Raw genomic sequence first — 22,914 nt, forward strand, 5'->3', positions numbered from 1 at the left:
GTTGCAAAAAACTGTACGTGGCATGAAGTGGCAGTGAAGCCTTGGTACTTTGGATGTATATGAGATGACTGTACATCAGTTGGCTGCTATCAAGTGCTGCACATTTATTGCTTAACGTTACAGTTCTTACATTATTGGGTGGTTGCACTTTATTCTATATGTGTATTACAAAGTAAAAGAAAGTTTAGCGACGATTACAATACTCCCTAATGTGAAGTTCGAGCACAGCTGTATATGTTTTCATTTCGCTATATATTGATTGGTGTGGACAATCCGTCCTGTATGGCACGTTGCAAATGGAGCGAAGTGTGGCGTGACTGCCACGCTAATCAGGAGATCTCCAGAGGCGGCGCAGGGGTGAGACCATTGGGCACGATTCACAGCAGCCACCGCAGACAGACCCCCACTTATGCAGTGCTTTGTTTCCATACAGACGACACGCACTACTCTGGCACCATCTCATAGCCATCATCGCCACAAAGCCCGTCTCGCGCGGCACTATGCTTTTCTTCCCTGGCTTTCGCCATAGCCTCCTTTTCCACTTTCCTCCTCGCGCTCTCTTCGCTATTGCCTCTTTCATCACTTGCTGCATTCTGCATTCACTTTCATCCTCTGCTGTGTTTGTTCGCTCGGCTACGAGGGACAACACTGACCCTCGCTACAGGAGCAGGTGCCTAAAAGCTGCACTCTAAATAAAGCCTGCACTAACGAGCGGTACTGCCGTTGTGGTAACGAGTGGAGCAGCGAAATCGTCGCATCCCTCAACGCCTGGCAGCGCATGAGTACTTTTGTATGCGTGGGAGTTTGCGAGTGAGTACTCCGGAGTTCTGTGGTCTCTGTAAGATACCAAATGCCATCACCTAGTTGTGCTGTAAATAGGTGCCAGCACTGCTACAATAGCACTACTTGCATATCCTACCACTTAGCTCGGCTTGGCTAAAGAAAAGCCTGGCACATGCAGCCAGCAAAAGCATGGTCTTTGAGATCGGTGTGTGTTACTTCGAGGAGCCGTCGCTGGGATGTAAATTTGAACAGCACCTATTATTGTGGAAATAACACTTCAGGAAGAATGAACCCCAGGAACATCGGCTTGATAAACAAAACAATGCTTTCTTACAGCTAGGACTGCTCGTTTCCCACCAGTGCCAGGGTATAATCGCTATTGCACTTGGCTATGTTTCCAGGATATTCATTGAGCACAGCTCATGCAGATTGGAATATTCGAATAAAATATGTTATCAGGGGGTTTTCCCCATTACCACTATAAGATTGGACACTCAGACCAGTAAGTTTTCCATTGCAGTTGCACTTAAAAAAAAAAAAAAAGATGCCATAAAAATTGTTAGTCAGTCCGTTTAAGAAGAGAAGTGTACCCGAGATTGAGCCTTTTTGTACATCTGATGTTGCACTGGCAATAGAGGATTGGTAAATGTTGGAGGAAGACGCGTTGAGACCGGTTTGAGAAAAAAGAAGCAATGATTGTCCAGAATGACGGAAAGCTTTAGGAACAGTTAACATTTTGACTTCTTGTTCATAGAATACCACGCATTTTTAACCTCCATATAAGGAAGTGTATATATATTGTGTAGAGATGGGGGAGGTTTACACATTTACATTTACACAAGATTTTCATATAACAAAATTTCACTATTGCTGCGAGAGAAGGGAGTGGGGGGCAGATGGGCGTGCGTCACCCTTTCTAGCACGACCGGAACTGTGCATAGCTGTCAGCGTGGCTGAGCACATACCAAGCCTGCATGCCCTGTTTTATAGGCAATCTGCCATCTGTACAAAAATTGGGCAAGGTGAGATTGCATGGCATCATGCGCTGTGCTGCTTCCCGTGCATTTAGCATTGTAGGTTGTGTAATCTCGAGTTTTGGGAACGCAATGGAGCGAGAGGCACACAAAGCATTTGTGCCCTGCTGCCAGCGCTTTTCGTGATAGCCACTATCTGCCGTGGTGGCAAAGTGGGCACGAAAATGTGGCTGGCTTTGCTTTGTACCACCAGTGTGAAGATATTGTCAACACTGCATGAAACCACATCTTTCGTCGCTGACTCAAATTTAACAAAATGTTTTTTTTTCCTCATTCAAATCCAATTCCTTTTTCGATCGCCCTATAATAAAGAAAATTTTGTGGCTCCTTCCATGTGAGAAAATTCCATCAGTGACTGTACTTATTTGCATAAAATATCGAATTTCAATATAATGAAATTTTGACAGAACAAAGGAAATTGCCAATTTTAGGAATTTCATGATATCAAGGTGCTATCAACATGCTGAGCTCGTGGCAAAAGAATATGTTATCAGGTCTATGCGAAAGGAATGCACGCTTGATGCCTGTCAGTGGCTTAATTGATGTACCAGCACATAGCATGAGAACATATTACATACACACGCTTTGCACCATCGATAATACGCAGTGTGATTTGACGTGATTACACAGGACTGGCACGGCTTGTGGGCTGCTGTCAAACCATTCCATGCCGATGACTAAATAAAATGTGCACGCACATGTGGCTTTTCAACTTGCTCTTGCTGAGCACTACCTCCTGCTGCTTAGCGCAGTTGCCACCAGATTTTCTGGACACAGAGGGAACTACACACGGACCTGAACTTCTCTACTACATACCGCCGTCAGCCTAGTCGTGGCTGGGACCTCGTGCTCAGTTGCCGGTGGTCTTCTGGTACGATCATAGTTTTGACAACAAACTACCCTTAACGACCCACCACCAGTGGCTTTCCTGCCGTCAGCAAATTTTCAGCATAGCCGTGGTGCCACTAGGCCTAACCAGTGCCACTATCGAATCGCTTAGTTTCCGTCTGGAGCATGATGTAAACCAAAGTTTGGTTGAGAGCCAACACTTTTCGCGACCGTTACGTTTACGACATTGCGTGTGCAGATCAACCGTGTGCGAAGAATTGTGCAGGTCTGAAAGATCGTGAATCACAGAAATTGGTTGGCGACTGTATTTGGTCCTCAAGTAAGTATTAATTTGTTGCTATATGACCGATGCCACGCATTTTCGGTTTCATTATAGCGGGAGAACACTCCATAAAGAAAACATGACCAACAAAATTTTAGTTTACGAGGTTAAACATGCACTGAAGTGATACATTACTACACTATACGCCGAGTAACTGCATTACTGGACTCCACGGCTATCTGCATGCAACTTTAGCATGGTCGATCATCGGTATGTGGAAGAAAGCAACACGGAAGAAGGTGGGGCAAAACCACTTTCACATTCCCAAATTATGAGAATGACTTTGATTACGAGAATGATTATGAGATTGCAGCAATCACTAGCCATAGGTAGTAGACTTTCAGGACAATGGCTCTTTTGACATTTACAAGCAAAAGTGCATGTAGAGTACATGCACAAGCCAAGATTGTGCATTGTCTAACACTTTAGACTTCCAAGTGCACGCAGTTTATATTGTATAGTCTCTATATTGAGCCAATCTAGATTTTGCGGAAGCACCGGCTTTGTATTAGAAATCTGACTTTTGCAGAACATGCTTTATGTGGCAACTGGCCAACCCGGAAACTCTCTTCACCAGCTGGGCCATGTATCACTGCCTCACGAGTGGCCGAAGATGCTTCATTGCCTTTATTATCGTGATAGCAATTACATGGGCACTCCAGGCAAATTTTCATCGGGATGTTCCGTATGAAGTCCAAGGACGATAAGATCATATCACATGACATGTGCAGTGGGTGCGAGGGAAAGCGAGCAAGAGTGAGCCGAGAAGGATGGTAGATTGATGCACACCACGGGGTTGGAGGGGGGGGGGGCGGCAGGTGCTCCTCTAGCCCAGCCGTGCATCGCCGTGCCCCATCTTGGAGGTAAATCTCCAGCAGAGGCAAAGCTTAGGTGAGCAGAGATGACTGGTGGCTGCATGTCCACTGTCCTCGCACATGCCTAGTACCGAAGATCGCGTAATCTCAAAGCTTCAGAGACGCATTATAGGGAGAGACAGCAGAAGCGCACGGTAAAAGTTATCCATGCCTTGTCGCTCAGTTGCCCAACATTTGTTTTCCCAGCGTGACTTTCACATCTTCTGGCATTCAGCTTTCCCGCACACCACGCAAGCGGCACAGAGAGAGTCAGTGTTGTAGTTTTGCGGCTGTGTGAGATGGTGCACATGTTAGATGCTGCACTTTCAACTTTCGGTGCAAACGAAGCGAAAGCTGCAGAGGCACAGTGTGTGCAAGCAAGACTGCTCATGAAAAAGGTGCCACCTTCTTACCTGCGTTGATTTAAGCTTACATCTCATTTACAACAGCAACACCACTGAGGGTTAAATTTGACTTATTTTCCTTCTCTTCCGAATTTGGACAAATGTGGAAGCGCCATACGTGGGAGCTATGCCGATTCCCCCCAGCGTCTGCTACAATAGACAAATAGCGCTGTCAAACGCTGCAGGATTACTTGGCGCATTAACACAAGTGCAGAAACTGCGCCCCTCTAACTTTCCCTTTATTGCAACAGAACAATATCTGCGAAAATAGCATGAACTGATAGCATGGATAACTCGGCCACACGAGGAACTTGCTTCTTGCTTTTCGGCTGCGGGTGCAGGCTGGCCATGCATGAAACCTGTGGAAGGCCTTCCGTTCAGCTTCCGAGAACGGAACTGGAATCGGCAAACACGATCACCCAGACGCACTTCTGTTCGTGGGACTGCGCCCGCCAACGACTTAAGGGCCCGCTAACGACTTAAGGTCCAAACACGTGGTGCTAATCGTATGCACCCGACGACACATCTGTGTGCGTTTGTCTTGAGCGTCTAGTGAGGGGAGACAAGTGGGCCATGCAACTGGCAGGCAATGCTCAATTTTGGGCATATGCTTATGACACACTACAGAAGTAGCAGCCTGTGCACCAATACCATGTTACTGGCATGTAAACTTCCAGAACTGGTTAACAATGTGCACATGCAAACCAAGTGTTTCTCAATTTGAGAACAATGTAATACCTCTACTATAAATAAATTAGAAAATTTAGCATAATAAAGTCATGAGTAAACTGATCTTAAACCCAAACACGAATGTTTCCGCTGAGGGTCATCTAGCAACACTGTGCCATGAGAAATGAAGCCCGCACTTGTGCGCGTTTCACGTGGCTGGTCATCCTTCCCTTTTTCACACACATACGGTCTCGGAACCGCACAGGCACATATCCCGCGCTCCATGTCGTCGATCCTTTAGTCCTCGGTGCCTGGCATAGACGAACATTATATTCGCTCAGTACGACTGCATGGCAAGTCGAACTTCCTCACTTTCTCAGCGTTCCATCGAAGAACTATTCCTTCTAGGTATTTTGTCTAGCAGAAAAGCAGGGAGAGTTCTGAAAGTAATTTATTTATGCAGTTTCATTAACTTCTTTCCATTAATGCCCCCCATTTTGGGCACTAAAACCAGTTTATTCTCATGTTCAATGGTAGAGGGTGCGGTCTGCTTCGTGCTACACTGACATGAGACAAACGAATGACACCCATTGATCTGCAAGTGAATGTTTATTATAAAATAAAATAAACAATGCAATCATTCACAAAGAAGTGTTATCTGGAGCACAATTCATGTGTGCTCCAAAATAATAAATGGAAAAAAAAACTTTTTTTTCTAAAATAATGTGCAAGCAGCTTGAAGCGCTTGCTGCTGAATCACAACAGGAGTGGCAATGGTCTTCGCAAAAAACCACCGGCCAGCGAAAAAAGCCGACCAAGGGAATGAAATGACCAGACATATTCAAACAGGGGGAAGTCCCAACATACGTTCTAACCACAAACCGCTAGTCCATTCGGATTATTGTACATTATATTACAAGTTGTACACTAATTTGCCTTGTGTGCCAACATGGGAGCAGGCGTGCAAGTTCATTTGCCAGCAAATGTGACTGAACCCTGCTTACACACACTCGCAGGGTTCAAGTGATTCGTGGGGCACAACAACCATATGTACAGCTCAAGCAGGCTCGAACGAATTAACCGCACGCCGCGTTGAAATGGCGCGTAACAACTTGTGCTCGCTAGTCTAAAAGTATTATATTACTCCGACCACCTAATCAATAGAGATGGAAATCGATCTAGAATATAAATTGGCGATTATAAAGCGAAGCTACGCAAAAGAAGGATTCGTCATTGGAGCAACACAATGGCACTGGCAGTGTCAGGAGGCCAGCCCGAAAAATGCACACTCAAGTAGTGGGGGCAAGCAAGAATTATCTCGCAGCAATGAAGCGCTACAAGAAAGCGAAGTGACGCGCATTCACATGTGTGGAGATCCCGACTTGTCAGAGCCACAAACTCCTCTAGTGGAGATGTCGTTGAATTACCAAACAACGGCGCGCCACGTCGCACGCGAGCTCAAGCAAGGCGCTACGTCAACTTTACAACCTCGTTGGGTTTAGGAATGGCAGACAGCGCGGCGCGCCACAACTGAACACTGTCAAAGATGGTCCGTCGGAGATGGTCATAGCGAACAGCCTTGGCAATTTTAGCAAGACAGAAGAGCCCGCCCATGCCTTCTGCAATGGAAACGCTAGTGTGTAACCACTGCAATCTTTGGGAGCCATTGATGCAAAGGTGTCAAAATACTGCAAGCCTTCACACCTGTTGCGTGCAACAGTAGTTGCGCGATGCTCTGGAGCAAGAGACCGCTGTTGCCGCGCCCACGAGCCACGACTGCTCAGGGACGACGTGCCTTTTTGCGAAGCGTGCAGATTGCATTGGGCCCGCCGCAGTGCCGAAAACTGCCCCCACACGTGCCATCAATGGCATAAACACGGTGCTCGCTTCTACACATCACAGCTTCGAAGGACGCACCCGTTCTGCCGGCACGCCTGCGGCGCCCCTGAGCATCGCTGTGCAGCGAATGCAGATGGAAGTGCCGGCAATGTGATGGAAGTGCCGGTTACATGACGGCAGCACCGGGCAGTAGCTTGTCAAGCACGCGCACGCCTTTCTCCTCATACTCGCTGCGGCTCATCCAGAACTTGTCGTTGTCCTTCATCACTTCGGCCAAGACTGAACCTCCGATGAAGACCATGTCCTTGCGTCGGGGAGGGTCCTCGATACGGATCTTGAACTTCTGCTCAGGAGCAAGTGGCAAGGAAAAAGAAAGGAAGGGGGCAGGGGACAAAAAAAAAAATGAAAAAGCTGTTTGGTGAACTGTCAAGTATCTCACACAAATCCGACTCAAGAAGGACTTATAAAAAAATTTCGGGGCAGAAAACCACATTGAGCAAGTAAGCCAATGTTAACTACCCAATACTAGCTTCGCAGCCAAAGCACTAACTTCACAGGACATTGAAGCAGACTTGCTGAATCTTTAAGACGAACTGCAGCAAAACTGTCTTTCTTTCCTATTTATTTTTTCCCCAGTTACGCCTATAACTACTAGGAGCAAGTCATGCAAATTTTATAAGAATTCTTTCTTTTTTCTTTTTTAGCTAAGCATTATATCTTTGCTATGGCTGCCACACAATACAACAAAACAGCACCTCATTCCACACAGTACGAAGCTGCCAGTGCTTTCTTTGATTAGGGGGCACTGTTGCAATGGGCAACAATGGGCTCAAAGATGTCACAACAAAGCAACAACAATAATCATCAGGATAAGCAATGAGAACATGTATCCTAACAATTGTCACTGCTTTGGTGCAGCAATGACAGTGGCAATAGACTGTGTTGTCCGACACTGCTTGGCAAAACACCGCCCTGAGGCCAACGGTGTGGCCCGGGCACAGGTTTTATCCAAGTGAACTCTCCCGTGTCTTTACTTTTTAATGGATATCGAGTCAAGCTAGAATTACACATTAGTGCTCCAAGACATTTAAAGCATCACTTTTATGGAGAACAAAGCTTCTGTAAGTAAGAAAATGACATACACATAGGATGGGATTGGTGCTACTACTGTGAAGATGTGGTAGCAGTGGCATGACACAACATGCCCCACTATTAATTGGCAAGCTTTTATCAACCACTGACGATAGTAAGGCTAATTTTGTTGCATATCAATACAAAATACGGTGCAACCTGTCAACACTATGCACCCTCTCTGAGCAGGCTTTTGACTCAAAGCCAGCTGTTGCACACAGCTGAGCATAGCCTCAGATTTCCAGTTCGGCTGCACAATAATAATAATAATAATAATAATAATAATAATAATAATAATAATAATAAAACACCCACACACAGTTCGTTGCGATCAATTTCAATTGTGGAAGATTTCTGGCTCCTGCAGTTGCACAAGTAGCTTGCAAAAGCATAGCCTTCGAGATGCGTTTCTGTTATTCCGAGCAAGCGCTCACTCGAGGGTTCTATTTGGACATCACCTATTGTGCAGCCCCTACTGTCACCATTTTTTTTTTTAGCCATCTCCTGGCATAAAACAAATGTTTCCAGATTGCTAGAAGAGTGATCAAACACTCTAAATTAACTTCATGTTTGTCTTTTTGTATCCTTCAAGCGGCTTCTGCACTCATCCACAGAATGCTTAACGCTCCACAAGTGCAACTGACAAGCGCTGAAATGCACGCCGTACCATGAGCTTCTCCGTGTCCCCCCGGAGCACGCGCTCCAGGTAGAGCTGCTTGATCTCGCGCTCAAGACGGCTCGGCAGACCCGGGTACATGGTCGAGCCCCCCGACAGGATGATGTACTTGTACAGCTTCGTTCGCACGTCCATCGCCGCACTCTGGATCGTCTGGAAGAGCAGCTCCGCAATGCCCAGCCCCTCCACGTTGATAAGGTGTGGCTGGAACAGGGCCTCCGGTGCCTCAAAGCGCTCGCCGCCCAGCTTGATGGTGCGGCCGTCTGGAAGCTGCACGCACCCACGGAAGTAAGGGTAAACAACACAGAACACTAAGGTGGCACGCTATCAACAAACATGGCATCGCCAATGGTGAAAACATAAACAAGAAAATTCAAACTGGAACAGCGAAATCGGAACATTGTTAGTGTGCTTGATCAGAAACATGTCGACCTAACAATTTCTTGCGCATTCGTCCCTTACCTCCAACATTAATCCCTTAAACGGCCCCCTCACCACGTCTGACCCTTTTGAGCTGACAAGCGCCAGTGCACACAATGCACGCCCATGATCGCGTCTGCTAAGAATTACCTCGCCATGTACCACGAAAAGAGCTCCAATTTCAAAATAAACACTGCTTGCCCTTCTTCTTGTGGGTGCCACGCTCCAAGATGGGGGAATGACATACAGTGGAATCTCGTTGATACGATTCTCACGGGCACCGAAAATAAAAACGTATTATCCAAAAATCGTATTATCCAAAACGGACTCCAAAAGATCGCGAATAATACATACTTGGCACAGAACTTGCTTTTATTAAAGCACTTTAAAATAATCCGTCACTTTGCGCTGCACTTTTTGCTTTTCGAGGTCCTGCAGCAAGCTTTTCTGGAACTCGTAAAAACGAGTAGCAGTTTCCTCGCTGAGCTCCGCAGACGCGACAAAGCCACGAAGCCCGTCCAAAGCTTCGAGAGCACCGTCAGTATTTAATGGCCGACGATCGCTGCTGCAATCTCCGGCATCTTGGTTGTCATCGTCGTCGCTCTCCTCTTCAGCGGTAACATCTGCAATGATGTCTTGGACGGTGCGCAATTCACATGTCGCCAGTTGGTCGTCCGCCGATACAAACTCTTCCGGAGACGCGTCGACATTGAGGTCACCCCAGTCCGAAATGTCAATCTCTGCGCCGTCATCTCCATTTTCCTCAGTATCGCCAGGTGCACAAAAAAAGCCACACTTCTTGAAGCAGTTGGCGATGGTGTCAGGTTTGACGCGATCCCATGATATCGCCAGAAAATGGATGGCATCAAGAAGATCCACCTTCAAGCTGGCATCTTTCCGGTCAATCTTGGCCAAAAAGCGTCTGATCAACAAGCTCCTAAAGTGAAATTTCATGTTTCTAATGATTCCTGCATCTAGGGGCTGCAAGTGGCTGGTGCAGTTGGGCGGCAGGAAAATTACTTTTACGTTTTGCAGCCACGAAGTATCGACAGGGTGCGCGGCACAATTGTCGAGAACCAGAAGAATTCTACGGTTCGCGGCACGCATCCGGGCATCCAGAAATGTGAGGAACTCTGTGAAAAGGGCTCCGGTCATCCATGCCTTCTTATTCGCTTTATAAATGACAGGAAGGCGTGGGTTACGCGAAAAGCAGCGTGGCTTCCAGTATTTGCCAATGACAGTAGGCTTGAGCTTCTCGGTTCCATCAGCGTTGCAGCACAACAATACGGTGACTCTTTCTTTGCTTTTTTTTCCGCCTTGACACGTCTCACCTTTTATGCTGAGACTTTTCTCGGGCTGAAGATTGATGAACAACCCAGCTTCATCTGCGTTGAACACGTCCCTTGGCTGGTACTGAGCAATCACCGCCGGCAGAGTCGAAAGCCAGTTGGAGACCTGATCTTGGTCGGCAGACTTCCCTTCGCCGGAAACGGTTTTATACGACAGGCCATGCCGTGTTTTAAAACGATGGAGCCACCCGCCCGAAGCTTTAAAATCTTCGATGCCCAACGAGAGTGCTATCTCATCAGCTCTCTCGCGAACAACTGTCCCGTCCACGTTCACGCCCGCCGCCCTTACTTCCCTGAACCATGCCAGAAGAACCTCTTCCATCTTGCCATGCTGGGCGCCCCTTGTTTGCTTCACGCCGGCGCCGAAGACTTGAATGTTCTTCTGAATTTCTTCTCGCTTGCCGACGATCGTGTTCAGCGTGGAGACAGGCAAACAAAGTTCGCGTGCCAGGTCGACACGTTTCTTCTGCGGATTTTCGTCGACTTTTGCTAGGACGTCGAGTTTTTCTTTCAGCGATAACGCTTTACGCTTTCTAGACATGGTGAAGCGCACGGGTGAAACGCGGCACCAAAACAGAAGAAACGATAAGGGCGAAGTGCAAGCTGAACGCTCGAAACACCAAAATGGCAACGAGAAATGGCAAGCACAAAGCCAACAAAGCCTACAGCATCGTCAATGCATGCGCCAATCACTGCTTCTTGATCACGTGATTTTACCGTGAGTACTATGTCTTAGGATAGATGGCGCTAAAAACCTTCGGTGCGTTTGGTGTGCGAGCTTGCGAAAATTGCTCCCAGAGGCCGCCACACTGCTGCAGGCGCTGTGCAGAAGCACGGCCGGACTCTAGCCGAGCCGAGCCAGGCCAAGCCTCGAGCATACAAAGCGCGCGTCGCCGCGTCTTTAGTCCGCCGTGCCTGTCGTTTCGCTCGATGTTAATTTCAGTAGCTCTGCCCACCCGCTTCAAAGGACTGGCTCTGATGTTATCATCATGCAGAAGACGTTTCCGGGATCGTATTATCCAAACCGACGTGGAAATACGATCGTATTAGCCGTACAAAAATGCATTTACCTCTATAGGGCATCGGCCGGGAACGAAAAAAAAAACGTATTATGCCGAAAAACGTATTTAGCCGAATCGTATCAACGAGATTTCACTGTATACAGTTGAATCTCACAGTAACGAAATCGGCGGGGAATGCGAAAAAAATCCCTTTTGTGAGAATTTTGTTGTTGCGAAATGAGAGAGCACAGATAGATTGCGCCGCAGAACGAAAATTTACTGTCAAAATTCCATTAGCCTACTTTGGCAAGGATATAGAACCACACTGCCGACAGTACAAAGTGCGGCACGTGCACCAATCAGCAGTGGCCGCACTGTCGTGGAGCAGTAGTCTCGGTCGATCGCTTTCGGAGATGCGGTCACTTTTGCGAGATTTTGCGTAACTCTGCGCCAGACACAGAGCAACAGCACTCCATGCATGCATCATCACTTCTCCACCACACGCTGCGGCGCATAGGCACCGACGCATCTGGTGCCGAGCACGAAAGTGATCGTATCTCGTATAACCGAAGGTAACCGAACAATACTATGGCCCCTTCACACAAGTCTACGTCCGGCGCCGAATCCGCACACAATGCCTGTTGGATAGCACTGAAACCAGGATTCTTGAAGCAAGGGATACGTATTCCTGGACGATCGCACAATCACGGCCTGATGCGTGGCACTCCATGCTGCGACTGCCATGTCAAGCGCCATATGCCATTCTACGTCGGCAAGATGTGGATTTCCTTGCTTTTTCTGCATTTTTCTCACCGAGGCGCACATTACGCACTGCACTACGTGTGCAAGAACTATCGTCATATGTCTGTAGCAACATGTGTGCCGCTTCAAACTGGTAATCAACAAACAAGATGGCGGCCAAGACGTGTTTCCGGCACACTCGATTGTTTTTGGTGCTTGGTTGTTTTCGTTAACAAAAATGACGGCACCCACGCGAGTGTAATGTGGCACTATTTTACATAATTTTAGTGCAAAAGCATAAGAGCACATTTTGGAGCTTGTTAGCCTTGCGCGAGCATGTAATATGCAGGGTTACGTTCCAGCAAATTTTGTTGATGCAGGATCGTAGTACAGCGACATTTCGTAGTCGAGGGCTACGAAATGCATCGAATCTATGGGCTTTTGTTGTGGATACAAAAATATTTCGTTGTCACAGGATTTCGTTATCGTGGGTTTCAAACGTATCAGCAAGTGCGCCTAAGCACATGTATGTGCTGTGACGTCGGTCATAGGGCCCTGTGACACTTCGAAAATTATTCAAGGCAACATCTGTTGTTTGTGTAATCTCTTGCTTCAATAAAAAATTTAAAAGTTAGAGAAAATAATAAAATACACAAACCAAATGTCTGCGTGTTTGTGTTTTACTTCGCACCACAGCAAGAGATGTACTTCCGTTTCGTCTGCTTGTTAAAATGTCGTGCGATCTCCTGTGATGTGCTTGTCTGCCTCAGTATTCGTGTAGCACTGACTTGTAGCGCTAGTCAGGTGTTCTTGTACACAGCGCAAACGAGACAACCGCAACTGCTCACGCACACAAGCATTAACGAAAGTACACCATGCAACAAAAAAGCTAGGGACAAAAAATAAAGTGGGGCCCATGACGTATGCGTCACACCACCCTCCAGCTCCAGTATGGGAGAATGCAGGGAAGAAATTTCGCTTGTGGAGGCTAGACGGGGCAAGTGGAGAGTGCGTCCTCCTTGGCAGTGAAGCTGAACTCCTGAAATCATGGGTTCGGGGCACATTCTATCCCAGCCATTAATGAACCAAATTGAAGAATTCTTGCAGTAGAAAGCTCCCAAAAGGGCACGTAACAACTAATCAAAATTTGCTACGTGGCCTGGTGAGGGGCCCTTCAAAGGGGCCCCTAACCACTTCTTATGAAAGTTGAGAATGCATCAGACCATTTGAAAAATACTTTGCCACAAAAATTTATTCAGTGCATTCAGCAGAAGCAGTGCTATTGGCAATCAAACACACCGTTTCCGGTGATCCCGCTCCTCCTTCAATGATTTGCACTGCAAATGCTACGTCGAAGCGCGGCGTGCCCACAACACTTCGCCTACTGAACGTCACCGTGGCGGGCAGTTCCAATTCGGTTTTGGATGTTGCCGTAGATGCCACTTTTTCAGATTCTGGAAATCCTACATGACCCTCCTCCCCCTGTGCACGACACCTCCTCTATCACCACCAACATGCTCTAGTGCAAACACCTCTCCAGCAATGCAAACGATGCAGTGACGACTCAAGCGCTGTGAATCCCACAGAAAAAGGAAAAAAATATATGCAAATCCCACGCACCGTGGGAACTGGAGTGCGCGAGCCTTTGATGAGCCAGCAAGGTGAAAATGGCAAATTACAACGAGAGACATGCTGTAGATTTCAGTGACAAACACGTTTCTCAGTCACCACGGTGGACCTTCCAGAGCAAGCAGAAATGTTATTCGATGTGTTGAATCACGAGACACGACCTGCTCGACTTTGAGCAGCTTTGAGCGCACTACAGCACGATGACAGACGGGCAACGAATGTTGGCAACGAACGTGTCCCGTAACTTCCACCTTCACCGTCCGCTAGAATATTTGTGCGCTCACTTTCTATAAGTAAACTGTCGGAATGCAACACGGCTAATGATCCAAGCTTCTCAAATTGCTGGCTTGAAAGAGGGAAATTCGTAAGGGTGCCTTATTCTGCCTTTTTGGGCATGCGTCCGTAGTGGTTGAAGCATCGAGGGAACCGAGATTAAAACCACCGTCAGACATGTAATTTCTTTGTTTATTGAGTGACAGCTTCCACTCTACATGAATGCGCACACAGCAAGTTAGTAGCAGTTAGAAACAGGCACCAAAAAGTGGGGGGGGGGGGGGGGGCTTTAAAAATGTAAAGATGATGCTCACAGTGTATGACTCCACCAGGAAGGTTGTTTCCAGGGCCAACTTCTGCTCCTGCTCCACATTGTAGCTGACATAGCAGAGCTTCTCCTTGATCATGCGCACTGTCTCAAAGTCGGCTGAATGGTTGAACACATAGCCACGTAATAGCAGCAGCTGCAACAGGAGGAGGTAAATCAGCCAAGCCTGGTCTCCTGTTTGCCCCACAAGCACTATCGACAACTCTCCATTTTCAAACTTGTCATCTTAAAGTCTTGTCATAAGCTTTGGATCAGTAAATTATTGAAATGAGAGGACCAGACAGAGACTAACATGAGCCCAAGTCCTAGGAAGAATTGCTCATTTTGTGTGTGTATGAACTGCAGGCAGATTTAAAGGGACACTAAAGGTTAATATTAAGCCAACGTGAACTGTTGAAATACCGTCCCAGAAACCTCGAAACGCTTGTTTCGTGCGAAGAAGAGACTTACTTTAAAAGAAAATGCGTTCTGAAGCGCCTGCGTACATCTAGCGCAGTTCAAATCACCCGCCCTCTGATCGAGGAGTATTGACGTCATGGTCTCATAGTGACGTTGCGCCGTCGGTGAGTAAAACAGCGAGCCCACAGATGGCGCTACGGCTTTTCTGCACAAAACACAAACGCACCGCCAGAAACAGAGCCGGGACAGAGCCGACAGCAGCGTAAAAACAGAACTATGGTGGCTAGCGGAAGGGAAAGCGCACGACGATAAGCTGGTTCTTTATTTTATGACGCCAACTTCGACGCTCGTTGCAATGGATGACCCTGACAATGACACATTAGCTCGCGATGCTGGGCTCGAGTTCAGCGATTTAAGCACTGATGAACGTGACCTGCTTTTGAGAGCTCGCGCTTCCAGCGTCATTGCGTACTACTACGACGACGGCCTGCTTTGAAAGGCACTCCACGCGACTTCAGTAAGTCGGGGTTGAACTCGCAATCCTCTGGACGAAAGTGCAGCGAGCACACTACGTCATTTTTTGGCTCTTTGCCAGCGCGCTGTGGCAGAGGTACAGCACTTAACCACTTCGAACGGAGAGGTTCACTCGTTGGCACACAGTGATAAGTAATGTTGGTTTCACCGCTGCAACTGCCCTTGGCCAAGTTCCGTGGACCGTTCGCGCATCCCACGACATCACATCGACGTGGCATTCTCGCTGCTTGTTCCAAATGCAAGTTTCGCGAGCCACCAGGACCACCGCAGCACGACGCGATATAGAAACAACTGAAACTCTAAAGCACAAGCGGCGCAAAATCGAGCGCGCAGAGTCGAACGAAAACGAAACCTTTCGATTATGATCACCCATACTACTCAAGGGTAACGTCAAAATGTTGTTTTTTTTTAGAATCGAATAGAAGTAGACAAGTAGCATTTTCTTCCGTCTGATAATCTAATGAAATGATCTTTTCAATACGAGTAGTTGAGTACTAGTGACATAAATTATGATGAGGAGTGCTTTCGTTATCGGGCTAGTACCGGAATGTCGCTGGGGGGTCTCAAATCATGTTGTGCATTTACCTCAATTTCTCGGTTACTAAAACTCTGTCCGCGATTATATTGACGCCTTAGACATTCTAGAGCTTTGCTTTATCACTTTAACTTGACTTTCTGGTAACCTTTAGTGTCCCTTTAAAACGTAGGTCCTTCACTGCATACATGCATCCATCATCACAGTCATGACAGAGCTGGAAGTCCAGTGTGGAAGCTTAACGTTTACTGCAACACACAGCTGGTTATGCTTCCCAGTGACATAACTGATAGGTTATTGCAAGGGACCTTGTCAAGCAAATGATTCTGGCAAACGCTTCGAATTTGTCATCTTGCAGAGACCAGGAGCATACCTTGATGAGATACCGCGTGATGTCTCGGCCCGCAATGTCCAGCCTCCGAGTCAAATGATTTAGGGCAAAGCCTTCAAACACAGGGCAGATGTGGGTGACACCATCACCAGAGTCCACGACCACTCCTGTGTAAAGGCCTGCAGGAAAGAGTGAACGAGAGCAACGACCCATGGCTGACATGAGCTTGTCCACTCCATGACCTCAGTGCACTACAAAAAACACACGATACCCTTGAATATGTGGTGAAATGTACGGATGGTTCGGTTAACACTTCAGCACTACACAGTGCTCATGCCAGGAAACAACTAGAATGTCTGGTATAATAATAATAATAATAATAATAATAATAATAATAATAATAATAATAATAATAAACACCCGCCTGGTAGCCCAGTGGCTATAGTGTTGCACTTCTAAGCGCAAGGTCATGACTTTGAGCCAGGCAGTGGTGGACACATTCTAATGGAGGCAAAATGAAAAAAAAAAAAAAATGTTCACACGACGAGCATTGGGTGCACGTTAAACAACTCCAGGTATCAAAATTACTCTGGAGTCCCGTTATAGCATGCCTCAGAATCACAATTGTGGTTACGGCATGTTAGACCGCACAATTTCATTTCTAATTTACTATTACTAATAATAATGACATACTTCCTATCATCGCAGAGTGATAAGAGGAGTGGAAATAAATGCGCCCACTCCCTTTACAGCAGGTAGCGGTAGCACATTATTAGAAACAAATACGACCTGCGAGGACCACAAAAAGAAACCTTTTTATTCTATGCCGGATTTTGCAATAAAACGGGTTAAAAACCCGGCAGAGCGCAATTTGCGAGAGGGACATTGAAGTACGCACCTTGGGCGTAGAGTGTGAGCACAGCCTGGATGGCAATGTAGGCACTGTCGAACTGGTATCTCTCGAACATGACCTCGATCATGCGCTCGCGGTTCTTGAGCGGGTTCATCGGCGGCTCCGTGAGGAGCACCTTGCATTCGTGCGGGTCGATGGCCAGCTTCTGCTCCCCAAAGGTGTAGTCCCAGACCAGGCACATGTCATCCCAGTTGCGTACGATGCCATTCTCCATGGGGTACCCCACTTCCAGCATGGAGCGCAGCTTGGAGGCCTCATCACCAACCATCACATCCTGTAGACGGCCGGAAACTAGAGTTACAGGCGTTATGGATGCTGATAAAACACTGGTCATTAAATTTGTAATTTTAGTTGTAAATTTGGTACCCAATATTTCCTAATAATCTTAATATGAATGGGCTGCAGGCATATGGCAGGCGCTGTGAAGTCATGATTGGAGAATTACCATTGTCCTTTAATATTGCCACAGAGAGCTCTCCACATGCCAGGTACGAGCACTCTCGTGAGGCAGCTTTGCAAGCGTCTCATCGCTAAAACCCATTACTCGTCGCATCACAATTAGAAGAGCGCCAGCAATGCCTCATGCATGGCGATACAGCACGTGTCTCCCGTGCACGCGCTCACGGCAGCGCCCGAGTCTGCCGTCCAATGAGAAGCCACGGCGTGGCTATTGGCCTTCGGGGCGCGTGAAAAGTGCGTTCGGCGGAGAGACGCGGTTGACTGTGGAATAGGCTCCTGTTAACTCTTCTTTTAAAGTGTGTGAATGCTTAATATTGAGTTTCCAGGCACAAGTTCGCCCACAATAAACCAGTGTGTTTAGTGTGCTTCATTGAAGAGTGCTACATTTCTGGTGGAGGTGCGGGGTACGATTGGAAGTCCCCAGTTCGTAAGAGAACGGAGCCCCGACCCTCAGCGATTGGAACCCAGGGAACTGACTCCAGTACACCAGCGCACAAGCCGCCGCATCCGAGGAGACCCACCCGAGTTCGGACCGCTTCCTGTTGCTGCAGCAGTACAGGCAACAGTTACCAGCGACGCTGCAACCATGACCAGCCCAGTGGCATTGTCCCAGCTCATCGGGTACCCACCACGCAGGCCCGAGTCTTTCCACGGTGATACGTTCGAAGATGTGCAAGACTGGTTAGAGCACTTCTTTTTTTTTTTTAATATTTGGGGTTTTACGTGCCAAAACCACTTTCTGATTATGAGGCACGCCATAGTGGAGGACTCCGGAAATTTTGACCACCTGGGGTTCTTTAACGTGCACCTAAATCTAAGCACACGGGTGTTTTCGCATTTCGACCCCATCAAAAATGCGGCCGCCGTGGCCGGGATTCGATCCCGCGACCTCGTGCTCAGCAGCTGAACACCATAGCCACTGAGCAACCACGGCGGGTGGTTAGAGCACTTCGAGCGAGTGGCAGATTTCAACGGCTGGGACGAGACACGCAAGCTTCGCAACGTGTACTTCGCGTTAGAAGAGTCAACGAGGACGTGGTACGTCAATCATGAAGCGACACTATCTTCATGGGAAGAATTTCGACGACAGCTGCTTACCACGTATGCCAGTACCGATCGGCGAGAGAAAGCAGAGCACGCTCTACAAGCCAGAAACCAACGAGAGTGTCAGCATGTATATAGAGGACATGTCCCGTCTCTTCACGCGCGCGGATCCAAACATGACCGAAGAGAAGAAATTACGCCATCTGATGCATGGCGTTAAGCAAGAGCTGTTTGCAGGACTCGTCCGCAACCCACCACACAGTGTTGCTGAGTTTCGCACCGAAGCGACAACCATAGAGAAGGCGCTGCAGCAGCATGCCCATCACTGCAATCGTGATGTCACCAGCGCACCGGCCGATATCCTGTCAGCAGGCCCAGGCAGTAACACCGAAGCACAAAGGGAACTGGTGAGATCAATCGTAAAGGAGGAGCTTCGAAAGCTGCAGCTACCGGAAGCCACGCCGACAGTTTCAACTCTTGCCGCCGTCATTTGAGATGAAGTTCGCCACGCCATTCTGCAACCAGGACGTGAGGAACTGCCTGTTCACCATGACCAACCACCACCCGTACGTCGCATGCCAACATACGCTGATGTGTTATGTCAACCGACCGGGCATAGTTCTCCATTCGTGACCCCCAGCAACCGCCAGCCGACTCTGCGCAGTGGACCCCTTCTAGCAGAGCTGAGGCCACGAAAAAGTGACGTGTGGCGTGCACCCGACCGGACACCACTGTTTCCACTGCGGGGAAGCTGGACACCTTTACAGAATGGGCCCATATTGCAGAGCAGGTCTTCGCGGCTTTACGATAAATGTGCCTTGTCCCCGTAATGGCGAAAGACCCATCGAAATTCAGGACTACTTGACCCAACAACAGGATCCGGCTGCTAGATACCAACACCAGTCCCGATCATCAACCGATCACCAAGTCCACGGCCATCCTCGATTTCACCAAGGCATCATTCACTGAGCCCACGTCCGGAAAACTGAAGCGAGCGACCTGTGGAGGCGAGGCCGCTGATGTTCGAAAAAGCCAAGATCTTCCATCGGACAAGTGGACCGTACTCATCGAACCAAATGCAACAGGGAAATTTTTAAACAGGACAGCTGTATATGCAATTTACTTAAGGTTGTCATGTCATTTCAATACGAATCTGGTCACTAAAAGTGACGCGAACTCTGATCCAAATGTATGAGCCAAAATTGCACTGATGTCACACAAACCGGCGACGAGGGAAGGGAACTTATGCACGTTAGTTAGGCTTAAATTGACGCATTTCCTTCCATGAGTAAAATACAATCCTTGTATTCCGCGTGTATGCCAGCTTATGGGCCAGAAATTTGGAGGATAACAAAGAAACTTGAGAAGAAACATGCAAAGCGCGCTACGGAACAAAATAACGGCAAAAAAAAAAATATGCAGGTACGAATTTGATAGTGAGCTGAAAGGTGTAGGCTATATTCTATTTGGAGTTATCAGGAAATGTTGGGCAGGTCACGTAATGTGTAGAGCAGACGACAAGTGGTCTGCGAGACTAGCAATGTGTGCCAATTTGAAAGGAAGTGGAGTCGATGATGGCAGACGATTATGTAGTGCCGATAAAATTGGAAAATTTGCAGCTGCACAGTTGGTATAAGCCGACACAAGATGGGGCAAGTGAACATCCCTGGGAAGTCCTGCAGTGGAAGTAGATCAGGCTGCGGCTGATAATGATTTCTAGCATTCACAACATACCTCCAGTGTACATAAACACCACATATGTCATACATAAATACTCCCCCATTCAGACCTTTAGTTGACTTGGTTCGTGCACTGCTGCTGTGTAAAACAAAAGACCCCAGACGCTCAGACAATGAATCTGTGAGAGTGAACAGAAGAGCTACGCAAGCTACAAATGAAGTAAAATTTCCACAGTTACTTGAAAAATGCCCCAGATGCCGTCAGTTCAGTTCAACAAAGGCAGTGGTAACAAAAAAGTTATTACCTCAGACGGACAAGAAAATTTATTGTCACTTTGAGCAAGTGCACTTCGCCGTCAGTGTCACTGACAGGCTGTCACAAAGACAGGGTTTAGGCACTCAATGCAGAATGCAGTCATCAGTTCGTGCTTTCGTTAAACTCGCTTCACTAGGTCAAAGTGTGTAGCCTCGACAGCAGCGCTTCAAAAATAAATAAAAACACTCAATTCAGGGTTGGCACCAATTCTGCAAATACAATTTTTTTTTATGTCAATGTCATAACTGTCACTCTGCCATAAGTAGTCATTTGCAATCAAAACTGCCATTATCCGTCAGCTTGCCTTGGCTGCAATGCTGTCTCGTATTGGAACAAATGATCATGTTAATGTGGTTGCAACGAATTACTTTACACCACACACTAAATTATGTACGGTATTGAGTGTTGTCTTACAAGCATGAACCAAAATAACAAATGTGTAATACAAGAGTGCTGGTTAGAGCTCATTAGCTGAAATTCGGCATATTCAACAAATAGCGCAGGCAGACGGGTGTTGTGGAAGACAAAGAGTACCTGTGTTGTTTTTGGCAAGTTCTATTTACACAGTTTCTTCAATATGTCAAATACATAACATGCATACTGATCCGCCAGTTGACACTACCATCAAAGCTAAGGGTCACTTTCCTTTCCTGTCTAGCAGCGTGCAGTCAAAGTGCCACTTCGGAAAGTAAAATGCATGAACTGCATTAAGTTCCAGAGGAAAGACTGAAACAAGGTACATTTTAGCAAGTGTAGGCTGGTGTAATGTAGCAATTCCTTTCACTCGGTTCTATTCCCTTTACAGTGATGACATAGGCAAATCAAAACGATGCTTGGACCATTGGTACAATGTAAAAAGAAAAAGTTGTAATAGAATAGCTACATTACCTGCCGAAGATTTTAAGTGATTTACGAACGTCTCAACTGGTCGTACTGGGACAATGTTACAGCGATAATGGTGAAATATGCAGCCGCAAACATTTTATTTAAATGCGTCGGCACAGCTAGCACCCCCCCCCCCCCCGCCCCTAGCAAAGACCTTGTTCCCTGCACATGCCCTTCCACACGTGCATGCATAAACAAAAGACAGCCACGTTTACTGACAACCATCTCTCTTGTTGCACGTGCTGGTGAAAGGCAAACAAGCGGGCAGTAACAGACCAAGCCAGAACCTGTTGACGCAAGTAGTGACACAGAGGCCAGCAACAGTCATGGGCCAATGCATTCCTTCAACGGTAGCAACCGACGGCGCGATGCGTGGCCGCGTATGCAAATTACGTTGCCCGCGCACAGATGTACTAATGAATGAGCTTCGAAACCAGTCAGGCAGAATGGAGGCACTGCTTCGAAACCAGCAGCAACCCGTTTTGCACGAGCAGAGCTTTCAACATGCGTGGAGGCATAACACCGCTATGGAAACGTACACAGCTCGGGCTATGTCGGCTACCCGTCCGTGGATCAGTGAGCACGAATGTGTGACGGGGAGGCAATCAAGTTCGAGATGATAGCACATCAACCGTTGCGAGGTGCGCAATGAACACATGCAGGTGCGAACGTTCTTATCATGGGATGACGGCTACAGGTCGGAGCTCGTACTCACGTATGTTTCTGTCGTCGAGTCCTTTGCAGCGTGGATGTGGGAGAGAATTTTTGAAGTAAATACACGGCGAAAGACCAAAGCACCGCCAAATGATACCCAGATTCTTGAAGATGAATAAACTATTCTTGAATCAAGTACCGCATACCCCCCGGACAGACAGCGGAATGACATCACCGGAAACTACTTCGCGAAGACCGCTCCCTGAAGTTGATAGCGGCGTTCGCAGCGAAATTCCCGTAGCGACAAGGCACACAGGACATCAAAAAGCCGGGCCACTGAGTTTCACGACAGCTTAAGCACCCAAATAAACAACGGTTTGTTTACTACAGTCACTCATCTCGAAACATCCAAGTGACTCACCTTAATTTCGATGTCACCTATCTTGTGGGCGGCTCGTAGAATCGGCCTCCCGACGAGCGACGGGAATCGGAAGGCCGGGAAGTTGGATCCCGCGTAACCACATTTGACAAACTGCAAAGCGCAAACGCCAAGGCAGGCCCGGTGAGAAGTGACGGGGGCGGGCAGTCACCACCATCTTGGGGCGAAAGGTAGGTACACCGGCCTGTTGACAATCCGAGGGCCATCGGCGAGCGATCGCCGCCTCGGGCGCCAAAATAAAGGCACAGACGCTTAGAACACTTACCCCCGTTCCGTTGTCGCACACAATGACTTTTTTACCTTGGCTATCCATTACGATTAATGGGGACACAAAAACTTTACGCTAGCTACACATCCAGACATATAAAGCACACCGACACATTCACCGCCCTACCACAACCGGAAGTTGACGAGGAAGATACAG

At 47.6% G+C, this 22,914-nt stretch overlaps 1 protein-coding gene across 1 annotated transcript; it reads right to left on the reverse strand.

Annotated features, from left to right (window-relative positions):
- Positions 1-5,505: 5,505 nt before the first annotated feature.
- Positions 5,506-22,914, reverse strand: Arp2 (Actin-related protein 2). The gene is made up of 7 exons (XM_075698838.1): positions 22,756-22,914; positions 22,473-22,583; positions 17,000-17,288; positions 16,144-16,280; positions 14,289-14,438; positions 8,553-8,831; positions 5,506-7,097 (listed from the first exon to the last, which is right to left on the reverse strand). The coding sequence occupies exons 1-7, from the start codon at positions 22,801-22,803 to the stop codon at positions 6,921-6,923; spliced, it is 1,191 nt and encodes a 396-aa protein (XP_075554953.1). The 5' UTR covers positions 22,804-22,914; the 3' UTR covers positions 5,506-6,920.

Source organism: Dermacentor variabilis, chromosome 7 (assembly GCF_050947875.1).
Source record: "Dermacentor variabilis isolate Ectoservices chromosome 7, ASM5094787v1, whole genome shotgun sequence".
NCBI lineage: Eukaryota > Metazoa > Arthropoda > Arachnida > Ixodida > Ixodidae > Dermacentor > Dermacentor variabilis.

Excerpts from the sequence above, each read along its gene's own strand:
- Arp2 (XM_075698838.1), bottom strand. The coding sequence starts at position 22,803 with ATGGATAGCCAAGGTAAAAAAGTCATTGTGTGCGACAACGGAACGGGG. Across the intron at positions 14,439-16,143 it reads TCACGCGGTATCTCATCAAG|CTGCTGCTATTACGTGGCTA; the intron begins GTATGCTCCTGG and ends CTCCTGTTGCAG. Across the intron at positions 8,832-14,288 it reads TCCTGGTGGAGTCATACACT|CTTCCAGACGGCCGCACCAT; the intron begins GTGAGCATCATC and ends GGGTGCGTGCAG.